The sequence below is a fragment of the Podarcis pityusensis genome (assembly GCF_964106645.2).
Source record: "Podarcis pityusensis genome assembly, chromosome: 3".
Lineage (NCBI taxonomy): Eukaryota > Metazoa > Chordata > Lepidosauria > Squamata > Lacertidae > Podarcis > Podarcis pityusensis.
Window position 1 is genome coordinate 117,073,451 of NC_138026.1, and position 17,625 is coordinate 117,091,075.

At 45.2% G+C, this 17,625-nt stretch overlaps 1 protein-coding gene across 2 annotated transcripts in view; it reads left to right on the forward strand.

Annotated features, from left to right (window-relative positions):
- Positions 1 to 17,625, forward strand: part of CTSB (cathepsin B) — a 30,576-nt gene that overhangs the window by 11,409 nt on the left and 1,542 nt on the right. For both annotated transcript variants that reach the window (XM_081001150.1, XM_081001151.1), the window contains exons 2-9: positions 2,439 to 2,580; positions 3,915 to 4,000; positions 6,414 to 6,528; positions 8,318 to 8,436; positions 11,197 to 11,282; positions 12,326 to 12,472; positions 13,674 to 13,790; positions 16,890 to 17,018. In XM_081001150.1, the coding sequence (XP_080857276.1) occupies positions 2,455 to 2,580; positions 3,915 to 4,000; positions 6,414 to 6,528; positions 8,318 to 8,436; positions 11,197 to 11,282; positions 12,326 to 12,472; positions 13,674 to 13,790; positions 16,890 to 17,018 (925 nt within the window). In that variant the 5' untranslated portion in view covers positions 2,439 to 2,454. The remainder of the gene's footprint in view (positions 1 to 2,438; positions 2,581 to 3,914; positions 4,001 to 6,413; positions 6,529 to 8,317; positions 8,437 to 11,196; positions 11,283 to 12,325; positions 12,473 to 13,673; positions 13,791 to 16,889; positions 17,019 to 17,625) is intronic.

Here is a 17,625-nt window from a genome sequence, read left to right on the forward strand (position 1 = left end):
ATACAGTGGTACCTCAGGTTAAGTACTTAATTCGTTCCGGAGGTCCGTACTTAACCTGAAACTGTTCTTAATCTGAAGCACCACTTTAGCTAATGGGGCCTCCTGCTGCCACTACACCACGGGAGCACGATTTCTGTTCTCATCCTGAAGCAAAGTTCTTAACATGAAGCACTATTTCTGGGTTCGCGGAGTCTGTAACCTGAAGCATATGTAACCTGAAGCATATGTAACCTGAGGTACCACTGTAGTCCTTCCCTACCAGTGTTAGAAACTCAGGCATATAAGCTAGGTGTCATGTGGCCCCTTAAACCAAGGTTTAGGTAAAGGTAAAGGGACCCCTGACCATTAGGTCCCGTCGTGGCCGACTCTGGGGTTGCATTGCTCATTTCGCTTTATTGGCCGAGGGAGCCGGCATACAGCTTCCAGGTCATGTGGCCAGCATGACTAAGCCGCTTCTGGTGAACCAGAGCAGTGCACAGAAATGCAGTTTACCTTCCCGCCGGAGTGGTACCTATTTATCTACTTGCACTTTGATGTGCTTTCGAACTGCTAGGTTGGCAGGAGCAGGGACCGAGCAACGGAAGCTCACCCCGTCGCGGGGATTCGAACCGCCGACCGTCTGATCGGCAAGTCCTAGGCTCTATGGTTTAACCCACAGCGCCACCCGCGTCCCAAACCAAGGTTTACAAGTTACCAAAACAAAATGTCTAGTTGCCATTTGGGGGGCAATATATCTATGAAGTCTTATTTTTCTCTGTAAATAATTTTTTTACCAAAAATAAAATAAGGATACAAAAAACCAAACCACTATCTAACATTTATACTTCTAATTAAAAAATCCTACTATTTTACAAACCTTCTTTTGGGGTTCTTTAAACCTCAAAACTACCTTCCACCCCCTTCTACTGGTTTTTTACATCTTACACCATTCTCTGCATTTTGTTATCATTTTTATCCACTTGTTCACACCTTTACATTCTCTATTTCTTTACTACTTACAGGTGCTTAATCTAAACCTGCCAGTGTACCAACTTGTTTACAGTATTTCTGCACATACGCAATCAATTTCCCCCACTCTTTTTAAAACTTCTCATTGTCATAGTCTCTTGAGTTTTGCTGTCAGTTTTTGCCACTTCTGCGTAGTCCATAAGTTTTATTTGCCATTCTTCTGTTGCTGGCAACTGTTGTTCTTTGCATCTTATTTTTCAGATGTGATCTTATTTTTTAACTGTGATTGATTATCCGTTAAACATCTGGCTAGTTCAGATGACAACCTTGAGTTAAGGAAAGAACTATGAGAAGTTAAAGTAGAAAAGTCACTTGAGGGGACATTTACTGAGACCACCTGTGGGCACCATAGAAGGTGTTGCGCAGGCTCACTGCTGTTGCTGGGTGACACATTGGTGGCCCTTGTTTTGCTCTGTGCCTGTACAGTCGTACCTCGGATCCCGAACGCCTTGTGATTCGAATGCTTTGGCTCCCGAACGCCGCATACCCAGAAGTGAGTCTCTGCTTTGCGAACGTTCTTTGGAAGCCGAACGTCCGACGTGGCTTCTGATTTTGTGCAGGAAGCTCTTGCAGCCAATCGGAAGCCGCGCCTTGGTTGTTGAACATTTTCAGAAGTCGGAACGGACTTCCAGAAGGGATTCCATTCAATAACCAAGGTGCGACTGTATTGCTGATTACAGTGGTACCTCGGATTACATACGCTTCAGGTTACATATGCTTCAGGTTACAGACTCCACTAACCCAGAAATAGTGTTTCAGGTTAAGAACTTTGCTTCAGGATGAGAACAGAAATCATTCTCCGGTGGCGCGGCAGCAGCAGGAGGCCCCATTAGCTAAAGTGGTGCTTCAGGTTAAGAACAGTTTCAGGTTAAGTATGGACCTCCAGAACGAATTAAGTACTTAATCTGAGGTACCACTGACTTTCCATGAGGTGTTTTTTTTTACTCTTCTAGCTCACCCAAGTTTGTGGTTAAAAAACAACACACACTCGTCATATACTTTGCCTTACACACCTTCTGAAGGCCAGAGGGGTTTCTTAATATGACATCACTTCCACCCCTACCTGCTCATCTGGTTTCACTGACTTCCTAGATGCACCATTGAAAAACTCTTGTCTCCTGTGTGCCTCTTCCTCAAGCAAAATGAAAATCTTGTCTCTCTTTAATTGGTCCAGATTGCATGATGCATTTTTATATACAATGAGCTGAGATCTCTGGCTAGTCAATAGCCCAAGACTGTTGACTGCAGTATGCAAAACCATCCCCAGGCAAGATAGCATTAGCCAAAAAGATGTGTGCCCATAATTACTTATAACTTTGATATGCTCTTTTTAAAAGAGTGGTGTGCAGCTTTCTTGTTCATTCGTATTTGGCAGTTTATCAGTCATGCAACTTAAATTTGCTTCCATTTCCCCCCCCCCCACCCCTTAGGGTTCCAGTTTCCAAAATGTGGCGGTCCGTGGTATCTCTGTGTCTCCTGGTGGTCCTTACGGGCGCTCGCAATGTCCCCATCTTCCCCCCTCTCTCTCATGACATGGTCAACTACATCAATAAGTTGAACACTACCTGGCAGGTAAGTACCAACTTTTGGCTGGCCAGTTGGGATGGCGGATGACACTGGCAGGAGAAGGAAGTGTTATACCTGACCGAGTGTCTCCACCCCCATCATTCTGCCTGGACGCTGAGGTCCAGCGCCAAGGGCCTTCTGGCGGTTCCCTCACTGCAAGAAGCAAAGCTACAGGGAACCAGGCAGAGGGCCTTCTCAGTAGTGGCATCCGCCATGTGGAACGCCCTCCCATCAGATGTCAAAGAGATAAACAACTACCTGACATTTAGAAGACAACTGAAGGCAGCCCCGTTCAGTGGCTGGGGAAACCCAGGCAGATGGGTAGGGTACCAATTAATTATTATTATTATTATTATTATTTTATTATTTATTATCTGCCCACTGGGATGACAGCAAGGCAGATGTCCCATTCCTGAGCTTTCCCCTTTTTTTTTAACCTCTCAACATGCTGCAGATCAGGTGGTAGAATGGTAGGCTTGCTTTCCTCCAAGGTGAAGGGCGTCTGACTTAGCTAAGCCTGGCAGGACAGCTTACATTATGGCATTAACCCCTTCCAAGCTTTAATGAAGAGTTGAACATTTTGGTTATGAGGCTGGTTATCCTACAGTTTCTTCTGAGGTTCCCAGTTCAGGTCACCTGCCCTTCTGCCAAGTTCTCAGCTGTGAATTCAACATAGGGGTGGAGAGGGGAGTGATCAGGTCCTCATCACAAGACAATTCTGCAGGATACTTCTGCACAATAACTATTGGAGAGTGTATAGTGCTAGCTTGGTTCTCAAACTTAATCCGTTCCGGAAGTCCGTTCCAAAACCAAGGCGCGCTTTCCCATAGAAAGTAATGCAAACTGGATTAATCCGTTCCAGACTTTTAAAAACAAGAATTTGACATGAATTGTACTATCTAACGAGACCATTGACCCACAAAATGACAATGTACTGTACTGTAAAAAAACAACAGTATTGTAGATGATAAAAATGAAAATGTATTTTTTTTCCTTACCTGCATTGTCTAAAGTGGCTTTGCACCTTTTATCCATTTCCACAGTCACACAATCAATAAATCAGTAGCTGAACTGGGTTTCACACAGTCACAAAAAACAAGAAAAGCCACAAAAATAAATAGCAAAAACAGATAGACCTCAGTGTAGTGCTCAGAATGGAAGCCTGGCACTCATTCAAAGTGTAACACTCAAATCGCAGCATGTTCAGCTTCCAAAAAAAGTTCGCAAACCAGAACACTTACATCTGGGTTTGCACCGTTTGGGTTCCAAGTAGCTCGACAACTAAGCCGTTCGAGAACCAAGGTATCACTGTACAATCATGCTTCTGTCTTTTCTTAAAGGCTGGGCACAACTTCCACAATGTGGACCTGAGCTATGTGAAAAAGCTTTGTGGCACATTCCTGCATGGCCCCAAACTACCAGAAAGGTGAGTTTTCTGTTCCTTACCTCTAGATACTCAAGGCTGCACAAATTTCCTGTAACTCTGGACCTCTCCATTCAGTTTCCAGACACAGGTCTAGCCTGCTTTTTAATGAGGACGATGCTTCAGATATTAAGTGGAGCAAAATATGGATTCCATATTGTCAAAATGTGAAATTGATTTAATAATTGCAGTAATATCCCTTTGGGGTTCCTTGCTATTCCTGACCCCTCCCATCATCTTCTTAAATCGCTGCCAGAGGGACTTGGTCACGCTTTGCATGCAAAAGATTCCAGGTTCAACCCCTGCCATCCCATAGTTGGTGCTTTGTCTCAGTACCCTTTAGAGCTGCTGGGTAGATGGACCAATGGTTTGTCTTGGTGTGTTGGAAAAATGTTGAGATTCAATACCCTGGAACCACTGACAGAGCTTTGCCATTTTCTGAAACTCGCTGGCACTGCAACGCCTAAATAAACATGTTTGACTGACAATTGGAGTCTGGATCTTATTTGCTGTCCAGGCTGAACCCACAGAATATTGGGTATTGAATCCCAATATTTCTCCAACAGGTCTATGGTGGTTTCCTATATTCCTAACCTTTCGGGTGGGGAACAGGCTGTGAGTTTTCTGGGCTTTCTGGATTACTGGGTACTTGGCATGGGAGAGACTTGCAAGACACGTAGTTGATATCGGTGGCAGCTGATAAACTAATGGAAAACTGTTTTCGGACCTATGAAACAGCAGTTTATCTCAGCAACTTCATGTTTTTAACTTAGTGAGTTCTGGGAAACAGTCTTATTACCAGTATGGGTGTTTTGTTTTGTTTTGTTTTTTACTTTTTATTAACATAATTTTAATACCACTCTTACTTGTTAGAAAACATCTACGTAGTGTGCAAATAAATCTTAAAATAATTGTTTGAGTTGGCAAGCATGCAAGTTCACATTTTTATTGAAATATAAATAACATTGGAAAATTGCAATGTTATTCTGAAAAGTTTTAAAGAAACAATAAAAAACCTAACCTAAATGAAGAGAGAGAGAGAGAGAGAAATACAAAGTCCTCTATAACAGGTAAATCTTAATTTGTCCCACACAGAGAAAGGGTCCTGCATCAACTAGCTAATTAAAACTAATTTTATTTTGTGAACCATCCTGTGATCTTGTGATGAAGGATGGGTATATGAATTTAATAAATAATAACAACCTACCCTTACCTTCAATTAAAAAACAAACAAACTGCCTATAATAAAAATTAGGTGTGTGTGTGTATATATATATATATATATATGTATATAATTTTTATTAGTTTTTTAACATATCATTTTTAACGGTAATTAAACATACTTTTACATCTTATTCATTTTTTTTGACTTCCATCAATCATGCCTGAAAATTTTCCAATCTCGTCTCTTAGGGAAAATAAGAAATGCATACTATTACATTTCAAACTCATAACCAATATCTCTATCTATTTTCCTACTTTGTAACGCTTCCTATATTTCTCCTTACAAAACTTCTTGTCCTACTAGCGTAATTTGTTGATTACAGTTGCTCTTCAAATAATTCACATACGTCTTCCAATCTTCTGTAAATCTCTGGTGTTTCAGAATGCATGATAAAATCGCAAGCCGGCGTAAGCTTGCTGAAATGAAGAAGGGTTTTAGCAGGTGCTGAAAGCAATAGAATGGGCCTGCTTAATGTTAATGGGATGAGAGTTTAAAATGAGTTCTTGAATGAAATCTCTCTCTCTCTCTCACTCACACACACACACACACACACACACAATTTTCATTTATTCATGAGTACTAGCATCCCTGTTCTAAAAGCAGATTCCATATGCAAAAGGGCATTGTTTATCGTATTCTCTCCCCCCCTTTTTATTTATACTTTCCGCATTTACAATTTCTTCCCTCAAGTACAAAACCAATACATTAATCATCCAGCTTCCCTTTCCCCTGCTTCCATGGTTCATTCTAGTTCGCCCATTGCTGCTGCATATTCCAATTGCCCCCATTATCTTTTCAAGAGGGCATTGTTTAAATTCTTGGTTGGACTTGGTGTGGGGCACCATCCTGTTTCATGTCTTGATCTGGAAAAAGAAGGTGTTATGTACTGAAGTTCTCACCCTGGGTCAGCAGGGGGATACTGTAGATAGTTATGCAAATGAAGGATTGAAAGTGACATTCAGTGATTGGATAGTTTTAGAAAATTGTTACAGTTACGTTGTACTGGAGCTCTATATAAGCAGGCTGACTGAACCCTTCAGTTCAGTTCTGTTCTGGCCTGTGAATAAACAAGAGCTGTTTGAAGAATCGCTGTGTCGTCTGATATGTTCACCCACAACTTAACAGAAGGAATGCCCAGAACATTAATCTGTCGCTCCTCTTTCCGCACTCCCAATTTTGAAATGCACATAGGATTGGATTTTCCAATGACTTGGTCCTGCCTGAAAGCTTCGACTCGCGGGAGCAGTGGCCAAAGTGTCCGACCATCGGTGAGATCAGAGACCAGGGCTCTTGTGGTTCCTGCTGGGTAAGACAAGAGTTTTAAAGCCTCTCCTTTGCCAGGGTATGAATTAAGGGGCTCCACATCTGCTATTGTCTTTCTTTCTTTCGTTCTTCCTTCCTTCCTTTTTAGGGCCATGTTTTACCTCCAATTTTGAAGGCAGCAACACTTCTGAATACAGTGGTACCTCGGGATGCGAACGGGATCTGTTCCGGAGCCCCGTTCGCATCCTGAATAGAACGTAAGACGCGTGTTCGTGGGTCATTTTGACCACCTGCGCATGCGCAAGCGGCGATACCCGGAAGTAACGCACTCCATTACTTCCGGGTTGCCGCGGGGCACAACCCGAAAATACTTATCCTGAAGCATATATATCCCGAGGTATGACTGTACAGTGGTACCTCGGATTAAGTACTTAATTCATTCCGGAGGTCTGTTCTTAACCTGAAACTGTTCTTAACCTGAAGCACCACTTTAGCTAATGGGGCCTCCCGCTACCACTGCGCCTACACTGCACGATTTCTGTTCTCATCCTGAAGCAAAGTTCTTAACCTGAAACACTATTTCTGGGTTAGTGGAGTCTGTAACCTGAAGCGTTTGTAACCTAAAGCATATGTAACCCAAGGTACCACTGTACCAGTTTCTGAAAACTGCTTTTACGTTCTGTTAAAATGCTTTGTAAAAGCAAATTTCATAGCAATGAATGGATATAGTTTGAGACAAAGGTTTGCGCATGAATGGGTGAGGAAGCATGGTAGAGGGCTGGTCTTGTGTGTGGCGCAATATGATCACTGCTGTTGTACCATTTTTATTTTTTAATACAATTACTCAGTGTGTATACAGCCCAGGCAAAGTTCTTTTTATAAAGTTCCAGAAATCTGAATCGGAGAAGGGTAAGCACCATCTTATTGTCTCCTAATAACAATCAGTGGTGCTTTTTAAAAAGTGCTCAGTTATGCTGGGAACGTATCCAACCTATGGAAGCAGCATATACAGTGGTACCTTGTTCTCAAACTTAATCCATTCCGGAATTCCATTCCAAAACCAAGGCATGCTTTCCCATAGGAAGTACTGTAATGCAAAATGGATTAATCCATTCCAGACTTTTAAAAACAAATCCCTAAAACAGCAATTATGGATTTTACTAGCTAATGAGGCCATTGATTCATAAAATGAAAGCAATAATCAATGTACTGTACCATAAAATAAATGAGACAGTATTGTGGATGATAAAAAATGAAAATTATTTTTTCCCCTTACCTGCACTGATGATAGTCATTGTTTGGATGAGGGGGGCTTTTATCAATTTCCGCAGTCACACAATCAGTCAATCAGTAGCTGAACTGGGTTCCACACAGTCACAAAAACAAATTAACCGAAAAAGCCCCCCAAAACGCAAAATAAATAGCAAAAACAAAAGCGCCAAACTTAATCCGTTCCAGAAGTCTGTCTGACTTCTGAAATGTTCGAAAACCAAGGCGCGGCTTCTGATTGGTGCAGGTGCCCCAGAAACAATAGCCAATAGCCTCATTGGACGTTCGGCTAACGAAAAACGTTAAAAAACCAGAACACTTACTTCCGGGTTTCCGGCATTTGAGAACCAAAGTATGTACATATTCAAATTTTAATCAAGTCTCTGCCCCGAGGAATTTCCAGTGGGAAAGGGAGGGGGAAAGGCAAGCTAATGGTTATGGAGGACGGATGCAATTGCACTCGTTTAATTATAGTTTGTCTTTGCGGGTGAGGCCTAAGGGGTTATTCTTCAAGAGTTGGCTGGGCCGCTCCTTACTCTCTCTCTCGATTGCATTCTCTGAAGGCTTTTGGTGCCGTAGAGGCCATTTCTGACCGGGTTTGCATCCACACCAACACCAAAGTGAATGTGGAGATCTCTGCAGAAGACCTGCTCTCTTGCTGCGGCTTTGAATGTGGAATGGGGTAAGTTCTTTTCCTGTGTCTTCACCTTTCAGAACAGCCACCCCCCAGCTCCCTCTGTATCCCGACTTTCCAGAATAGCAGCCTAAGCCCTTCCTCTGTTTAAGAAGTTCCCCCTTTCAGGAATACAGTTGTACCTTGGTTTTCGAACAGCTTCGTTCTCGGAACATTTTGGCTCCTGAACGCCGCAAACCCGGAAGTTAGTGTTCCGGTTTGCTAACTGATTTTGGAAGTTGAACATCCTCCATGGCTTCCGATTGGCTGCTGGAGCTTCCTGCAGCCAATCAGAAGCTGCACTTTGGTTTTCGAAGTCGAACGGACTCCTGGAATGGACTCCATTCGACTTCCAATGTACGGCTGTAGACGTGCCCAACATTAGCTCATAGTACCTCTGATCCACAAGGGACGTGGGTGGCGCTGTGGGTTAAACCACAGAGCCTAGGGCTTGCCGATCAGAAGGTCGGTGGTTCGAATCCTCGCGATGGCATGAGATCTCATTGCTCGGTCCCTGCTCCTGCCAACCTAGCAGTTCGAAAGCACATCAAAGTGCAAGTAGATAAATAGGTACCGCTCCAGCAGGAAGGTAAATGGCGTTTCCGTGCACTGCTCTGGTTCGCCAGAAGCGGCTTAGTCCTTCTGGCCACATGACCCGGAAGCTGTACGCCGGCTCCCTCGGCCAATAAAGCGAGATGAGCGCCGCAACCCCACAGTCGGCCACGACTGGACCTAATGGTCAGGGGTCCCTTTACCTTTATCTTTACTCTGATCCACTGTACGTCAAATAATTTAAGTATGGGAAAATGGATAATTACGGTAACTTTAAGTCTCTCTGGGCGTTGGATGTCAGAATACGCCTCTGGGGGCCCACGCAGCCCGCAGGATGAGACAAACCTCTCTGGGCGTCTTCCTGGTGTTGTGCAGCTCTGGGACGTCCACAAATCATCAGTCCCGGGGCACTCCAGCGACACATAGCAGATGCCTATGTGCACACACACTCCGCAAAGATTAGCAGAAACGAAGTGGAGATTGGTGTGCTCATTCTAAGCCCAGGGGTCAGCAAACTTTCAGCAGGGTGCCGGTCCACCGTCCCTCAGACCATGTGGTGGGCCGGACTATATTTTGAGGGGAAAAATAGGAACAAATTCCTGTGCCCCACAAAAAACCCAGAGATGCATTTTTTTTTAAAGCACACATTCCACTCATGTAAAAACACCAGGCAGGCCCCACAAATAACCGAGAGATGCCTTTTAAATAAAAGGGTGCATTCTACTCATGTAAAAACACGCTGATTCTCGGACCGTCTGCGGGCCGGATTGAGCAGGTGATTGGGCCGGATCCGGCCCCCGGGCCATAGTTTCCCTTCCCATGTTCTAAGCCAGCCTTTCTCAACCTGTGGGTCCCCAGATGTTGTTGAACTACAACTCCCATCACCTCTAGCTAGCAAGGCCAGAGCTCAGGGATAATGGGAGTTGTAGTCCAACAATATCTGGGGACCCACAGGTTGAAAACCGCTGGTTTTATTAACCAGTATATACAGGACAAAGTGATCATGGCGTCCTCTCTCTTCAGCTCCGAGAGAGAACAGAAAGTAAAAAAGTCCAAAAACACAACAGAGCAGAAGAGATAAGGCTAGCTTCCATTCTCAGGCTTCCCAAGCCTAGAAAGTAATCACAGACATGTGATGTAACAGTCACACATCAGCGACGGAGGAGTGAAATGCTAACATGGGACAGTAAATGGTGTGCAATCAATGGCTGTTGCAAAAGACTCTGTTATCCACCAACCTGGTCCTGCGGTCCTTTGAAAGGATGTTGGCTAACAGATTGAGGCTGAATCCTGACAAGACAGAAGTACTGTTTTGGGGGGACAGGGGGTGGGTGTGGGGGATTCCCTGATCCTGAATTGGGTAACTGTGCCCCTGAAGGACCAGGTGTGCAGCCTGGGAGTCATTTTGGACTCACAGCTGTCCATGGAGGCGCAGGTCAATTCTGTGTCCAGGGCAGCTGTCTACCAGCTCCACCTGGTACGCAGACTAAGACCCTACCTGTCTTGCCAGAGTGGTGCATGTTCTGGTTATATCCCGCTTGGACTACTGCAAGCGCTCTACGTGGGGCTACCTTTGAAGGTGACCCGGAAACTGCAATTAATCCAGAATGCGGCAGCTAGACTGGTGACTGGGAGTGGCCGCCGGGACCACGTAACACCGGTACTGAGAGATCTGCTTTGGCTCCCAGTACGCTTCTGAGCACAATTCAAAGTGTTGGTGCTGACCTTTAAAGCCCTAAACGGCCTCGGTCCTGTATACCTGAAGGGGGGTCTCCACCCCCATCGTTCAGCCTGGACACTGAGGTCCAGCTCCGAGGGCCTTCTGGCGGTTCCCTCATTGCAAGAAGTAAGGTTACAGGGAACCAGACAGAGGGCCTTCTCGGTAGTGGGCCCACCCTGTGGAACGTCCTCCCTTCAGATGTCAAGGAAATAAGCAGCTATCCTATCTTTAAAAGACATCTGAAGGCAGCCCTGTTCAGGGAAGTTTTTAATATTTAATGCTGTACTGTTTTTAACACTTGATTGGGAGCCGCCCAGAGTGTCTGGGGAAGCTCAGCCAGATGGGCGGGGTATAAATAAATAAATTATTATTATTGGCCCACCTACATTGGTTTGCTCTGCAAATCTTCTTGCAGGCCTCCAGTTAAAACCACCCCTGCCTTTATTTCCCCCACGGATCTTCGCGATAGCATTGCATAAATCGTTGCTTCCTTGCAGGTGTAACGGAGGCTATCCTTCAGCCGCCTGGAAATATTGGACGGAGAAGGGTCTGGTGTCTGGCGGCCTTTACGACTCCCACGTGGGTGAGTTTGTCTCCTGTAGCAACACAGAAAAGTGGGTTTTGCTGGCGCTGCATATCGGCCCGCCATTGCCAGCCCTCCATCCCACCTAGTAGTTTTATCTCGTTGTCCTACACCTATGTGGGCACACACACAAATGCCCACTTGTGAATCAGAGGCACGCTGCCTCCATCCACTGGAAGCAGTAAACTGGGTTTAATGCTGCCAGGGAGTTGACGGTGGACCAGAAATTCAATTTGCAGTAGATGGTTGGCTTGGGATTCCCTGTGTTGGGGGGGCAGGGATGTTTGAGAGTTTTGTATGTGGAACAAAATTAAATTCCTTCCAGTAGCACCTTAGAGACCAACTAAGTTTGTTATTGGTATGAGCTTTCGTGTGCACGCACACTTCTTCAGATATGTGGAAGAGATTGTGAAGGATGTTTTTGGAAGATTATTCTTATTGACTTATTTATTTCTGAAAAGTTAAACATGGCTTGCTTGCAATAAAAACAACTGCAACTCAAAGCTGTTGACAAAGAGAATGGGATTATATTGTGTCATCGGTAGAAAGAATCCTTTAAGAAACTTTCAGAAGATAAAAGTCAGCAATAAACTAGAAGCAGATTATAAAACAGAACATCTGCCCCCTTGTGGCTTTCTGCACAGCTGCTTAAACATTCCTGTTCAGGATGGATTTTGGAGATATCCATGGCTTTTAAGTTCCTGTATACAGCCTTGTGTGAAAACTGTTCGGCTGGTGTAAGAGTGATTTAAATGTATGGGGTGGAAATGGCCATGGTTTCATTTCCCTTTTAATTTGCAATTGACTACTTAAAAAAAATAAATCAGGAAGGCATGCCTTAAAGGAAATAGTTCTGTTCTGCCGTTTCCTGCAAAAAAAAAAGTCACATTGGGGCCTGAATTTTGGAGCGGGAACAAAATTCTGCAGATATGCATGTTTTATTTTTGACTAGAGGATATGTTGGTGTCCGAGCTGCAGGGTCTCTGGCCCTGTGACCTCCTGGATGGAATTTGACTTTTGTATTTTTGCTCCTGCCCCAACAGGCTGCAGGCCATACTCTATCCCTCCTTGCGAGCACCACACCAACGGAACCCGACCCCCCTGCACCGGGGAAGGGGGCGAAACCCCAGAGTGCACAAAAAAATGCGAAGATGGCTATTCTCCATCCTACAAAGAGGACAAGCACTATGGTAACAGCATTGCTTCTTGGCAAAGGCCAGCAATAACGATGCAGTTCTTTGAAATATAAAAGACACAGCACAGAAGGAAAAAGGGATGGGGAGGGTAGAGGAAGTAACACCAAGGTCAGGCACCACTCGTTCGTGGTAAACAAGAGTTCTTGTAATTACCTGGTGGAATAGAACGAATTATAGGAAAAGCAAAGTAAAAATGCTTGTGTTTCAGCAGAGGCAACAAAGCAGCCCTGCTTCCCTTTGTCTCCTTTTGGCACAGACTGATGGAATCTTTAAAAGGCTGTTTGCATTGCATGCTCAGGGCTGCAAGCTTTAAAGGGCTGCAATTTAACTTTGCGTCTTGTTTTAGAATCCAGAACAGACACCCAGGGCAGCCTGTTTGAAATAGCAGCCCTAGAAAAGCAATCTGATTAATGTGGACAGGTTTTTAATTATGACGAAGCCTGCAGTCTTAGGACTTGACATTTAATCTAATGCTTAAGATATGTCCCCTTTGGGGATGCAATTCTGCCATAAAGGTAAAGGGACCCCTGACTGTTGGGTCCAGTCGTGGCTGACTCTGGGGTTGCGGCGCTCATCTCATTTTATTGGCCGAGGGAGCCGGCGTACAGCTTCCAGGTCATGTGGCCAGCATGACTAAGCTGCTTCTGGCAAACCAGAGCAGGGCACGGAAATGCCGTTTACCTTCCCGCTGGTGCGGTACCTGTTTATCTACTTGCACTGCATGCTTTCGAACTGCTACATTGGCAGGAGCTGGGACTGAGCAACGGGAGCTCACCCTGTCGCGGGGATTCGAACCGCTGACCTTCTGATCGGCAAGCCCTAGGCTCTGTGTTTTAGACCACTGCGCCACCCGTGTCTGCCATGGTGAGCAGCTCTTCCTAAAGGCAGTTCATAGACCAGGGCTGTGACTTCATCATCCCTGGCATCATTGGCTACGCTGGTTAGGACTGACAAGCAGGGGAGGTTATAGTCTTGGCATCCTGTCCTGTTCTTCAAAGTGTGTTTCTAGTCCCTATGATTTAAACAAGGCCTGAGGATGCCTCCTCAGGAAACCACAGCTACTGTGACTCGAATCCCAGCTGGGCTCCTGGGGTCAAGCAGAGGGAAGGTGGGAACTCTACAAATCTGATTTTGATTTTTTAAAAATGCTTTGAATTCTTGCTGATTTGGAGGTTGCCGCCTCTTCTCCCCGCAGGTGTGACTTCCTACGGTGTGCCCCCCAACGAGGATATGATAAAGGCTGAAATTTACAAGAACGGGCCGGTAGAAGGAGCATTCGTCGTTTACGCAGACTTCCTCATGTACAAGTCGGGTAAGACTATTGTTTTTTTAAAATTATTTCTGAATAAATTGCCTGGCGCTTTAACTCTTACAGCAGGGGTAGGCGCTAGATGTGGCCCTTTGGACCTCTCTGCCTGGCCCCTGGGAGTCTGTTCGGGCCACACCTCTTCCCTAGGAGAAAAGGCGAACAAGTAGGACTTCCGGGTTGGCGCCATCGCCGAATGGCGGGCTCCCTCCGAGCTCCGGAGGGAGTCTGCTCGGCAGGGGCTGGGTCCTACCGCACCGGCGATGCGGGGACCCTTAAAAACCACGGCCACGAGGGTCGTGGACATGGAGACTCGGCTGGCACCGCTAGCGCCCTCCCGACTCGTGAAGGAGCCTTTTTAAAGGCTAAGGATCGGGTGCCGGGGAGAAGCGTGGTGCTTTGAGTCCTCTGCTATCCCTGCCGAGCGCAGCCGCATGCCATCCGGCGGAGAGCGCTGACTTCTTCTATTGAAAATTCGGACTTTTAGACAACAACCCGTGAGTAATTTGGAAACTGGGTTTAAAAGGAGGAAAAAAAGAATTTCTTTTTGAATTGGATACGAGCGGGGGGGGATCCAAAAAGGAAGTCAGTCCCCCCCCCTATTGTAAACCTTTCAAGACAAGGACGGGGCAACCATGGTCCAAAAAGATTTGTATTGCTGATAAAAACTAAGAATTTCACGATGGGGAATTATAAGAACTGTGCTGGAGGATGAACTGAGGGAGAAGAAACGTAACCCCCCCCCCCTGGGAACCGGGGTGATTGAAGAGAGAGCCTGGTGAAAAGAGTCGGAGATTTTGACAGCTGTCAAAGTAGCTGTCAAAGTCGGAAAGCAGAGAGGATTTTATTATGAGAACTTTGCTGGCTAAATTTGTTACAATTTGCTACAACTTGTTAAAACTTGGATACAAAATGGCGAAAACATGGATAACAACCGGATTTTTGGACTAGAGAAGACAAAGTTATAACAATCCCCCTAGAGGAGTTTCGGGACATTACAAAGATGGTCGTAAGTGAAAAAAACACCATTGGAATTTTACAGGACTGGTTATCTTCTGGGAAAGCTGCGAAACGGAAACAATATTTTGTCTACAGGGTGTTTAGCTAAAGGAGACAATAGAATTTTCTATTGAAGAAAGGAAGGGACTGAACGCAAGTTTTTGTTCCTGAATAATAATAATCCCTGCAGACTTACTAAGCTTCTGAATTAGAACGTTTCAGCAGCGGAACAAGAGGAAACTGGACTACAATTTGGAAAGAACAATGGGGGGAGTTTTATTACAGATCTGAAGTTAAGTGTTCTAAAAATGATTATGAAAGGGGAAAAAAAAAAAAGAAAAGAAAAAACCAGCAAGGAGCTGGGGGAAATAGGTGATTTATGGATTGTAAGAATCCCAGGCGGATAATATGGTTTGGTGGTCAGGGGGAAATTAAACCGGGGACAGGGGGGGAGAACTAAAATCCAAAGGCTTGTTAACTTCTTTTTTTTTGAACTAGCTTTGTCTTATCTATTATACTCTTTATTTCTTATTTCTGATACTTTTATTATGTGGGGAGTTTTTATTGTTAAAAAAAAGGGAAATTGTGGAATGAAAATGGGGTGGGCCCTGGGAAAGAAATTTTTTGTGTTTTATTATGGGTATTGATGTGGAGTCCAGAAATTTTAAACTCGAATAATGGTTTAAACAAATTAAGTTTTTAATTAGAACTGAGAGCTTGTGGAGCCAACAATATGAAAAAGGAATATGGTAGGGGTGGGGGAAGGGGGGAGTCCCAGAAAGCGGATATATGAAAATAAGGCTATGAACGTATGTAAATTCTTGCTTTCTGTATTTTCTTTTTTTTTTTTTTTTCTTTGAAAATTTTAATAAATATTATTTTAAAAAAAAAAAAAAAAAAGAAAAGGCGAACAAGTAAACCCTCCACAAATATGGAGTGAAGTCCTTAAGGTGGTTGTATGGTGCCTTGCACACCTCCTTCTGGAAACTCCTGGAACCAAACCATAGCTGTCAACCTTCCCTTTTTTTTGCAGGAAATTCCCTTATTCCTGCGCCATTTCCCGCTGATTCCCGCTGCTATCCCGGATTGTTAGATATCCCATAGACTTTCCCCGGGACAAGTGAGGCTGCTGATCCCTTATTTTCAAGGCTGCTGATCCCTTATTTTCAAACCTGAAAGTTGATAGCTATGCTTTGCTTTCCTTTGTACCATATCAGCGAGGCCGGGCGGGTGGGTCTTGTTGTCTGGGTAGCCCAGGACCTCCATACACACTGCCCAGGCTTGCACCCCAGGGTGCTGCTAACACAGCAGTTTGACTTCACCCCTGGAGGCGTGCTCCATTGTCTTTTGAGACGGACTGATGCCAACATCAACAACATCTGTGGAGTTGCTCCATCCCATGTCCCTTGCTCATTTTGGTTTTTAGATGTAGTTAGTCTATGCTGGTCCCGTGGGTTACCCGAGAGGCGAGGTCCAAGTCCGGTCCGTGGTCAAAGGTGCAACATGGAGGCAGTCCGTAGTAGCTGAAGCTGGGTGCAGGGCAGGGAGTCAGGTGAAGTCAGGAACAGGCTTGCAAGCAGGGAGCCAGGGCGGGTCAGGAGCTCAGGCAGGAAAGCAGGACAGGGTTCAGACAGGAACTAGCAACCAACAATGTTGCTCCCGCAACCTGGGGCTGGCTGGCTGGCTGGCTGGCTGGCTGGCTGGCACGAGGCACAGGGCGGCCCCGATCCTCTGGTGACTCGCCTCTCCTGGCCTAGAGGCGAGCACTCCTCCTGCAGGAACTTAGTTCCCTCTGCCTCTCTGCCCTGAGCCTCTGCAGCTCAGGAGAGGCTGGAGGGTTACCGGACCCAGAGGCAACCTCAGCTTCCTCTGATGGGGCTGAGAGTGGAGCACCTGCAGGCAATGGGTCCTCAGGAGCCAGAGCAGACTCGGCTGATGCCTGCACCTGAGGATCCAGCACAGGTGAGGACCCTTCAGTCTCATTCCCCAGCCCCGGCTCAGCTGGTTCTGGAGGTGGGGAATCCTGTGCAGGCTGGGATCCCTCAGGTTCAGCATCCGAGTCCAAATCCCAGGCCATCACACAGTCACTTTCTTCCATTATTGCAGGCGTATATCAGCATGTCTCTGGAGAGGAAGTTGGCGGCCACGCGATCCGAATCCTCGGCTGGGGCGTTGACAACGGCACTCCCTACTGGCTGGCTGCAAACTCCTGGAACACCGACTGGGGTGAAAATGGTAGGTGGCCTTACGGGGCCCTGGCTTGTTCAGGTGATAACTTGCTGAGTGGCTGGGCTGTGTCTTTGCAGGAGAAAAAGGGTCTTTCATTTCTTTGTAAACTGTTCGGTGCCAAGGCTGTCGTGAAAACATCTGACACTCAGCTTGATTTCAAAGAGTAGCTTGTGTTCTTTTATTATTAAAAACAATGCCTAATACCTGTTGTGATTTGCATAAGTCAATGAGAGTATCTGGAACAAAACCCAATCAATGAGCTATTCCTTGTCTTATGCCAGGGGTGTCCAAACTTTTTTCAAAGAGGGCCAGATTTGATGAAATGAAGGGCCATGAGGGCCGACCAAAGTTTTTTAAGATTGAAGTTGTTGGGGTTTTTGTTTTTTTTTTAGGATTTTACGCCAGGAAATAGAAATAAACTGCCACTGAAGAGCAACTGTAATCAACAATTTACGCTAGTAGGACTACAAGAAGTTTTGTAAGGAGAAATATCACAAAGAAGATAGACATTAGTTATGATATTTAAATGTAACAGTGAAAGTAAGAAATGTGAATTAAGTGAAAAGATTGGAAAATTTTCAGATGTGATTGATGGAAGTCAAAAAAACATTGT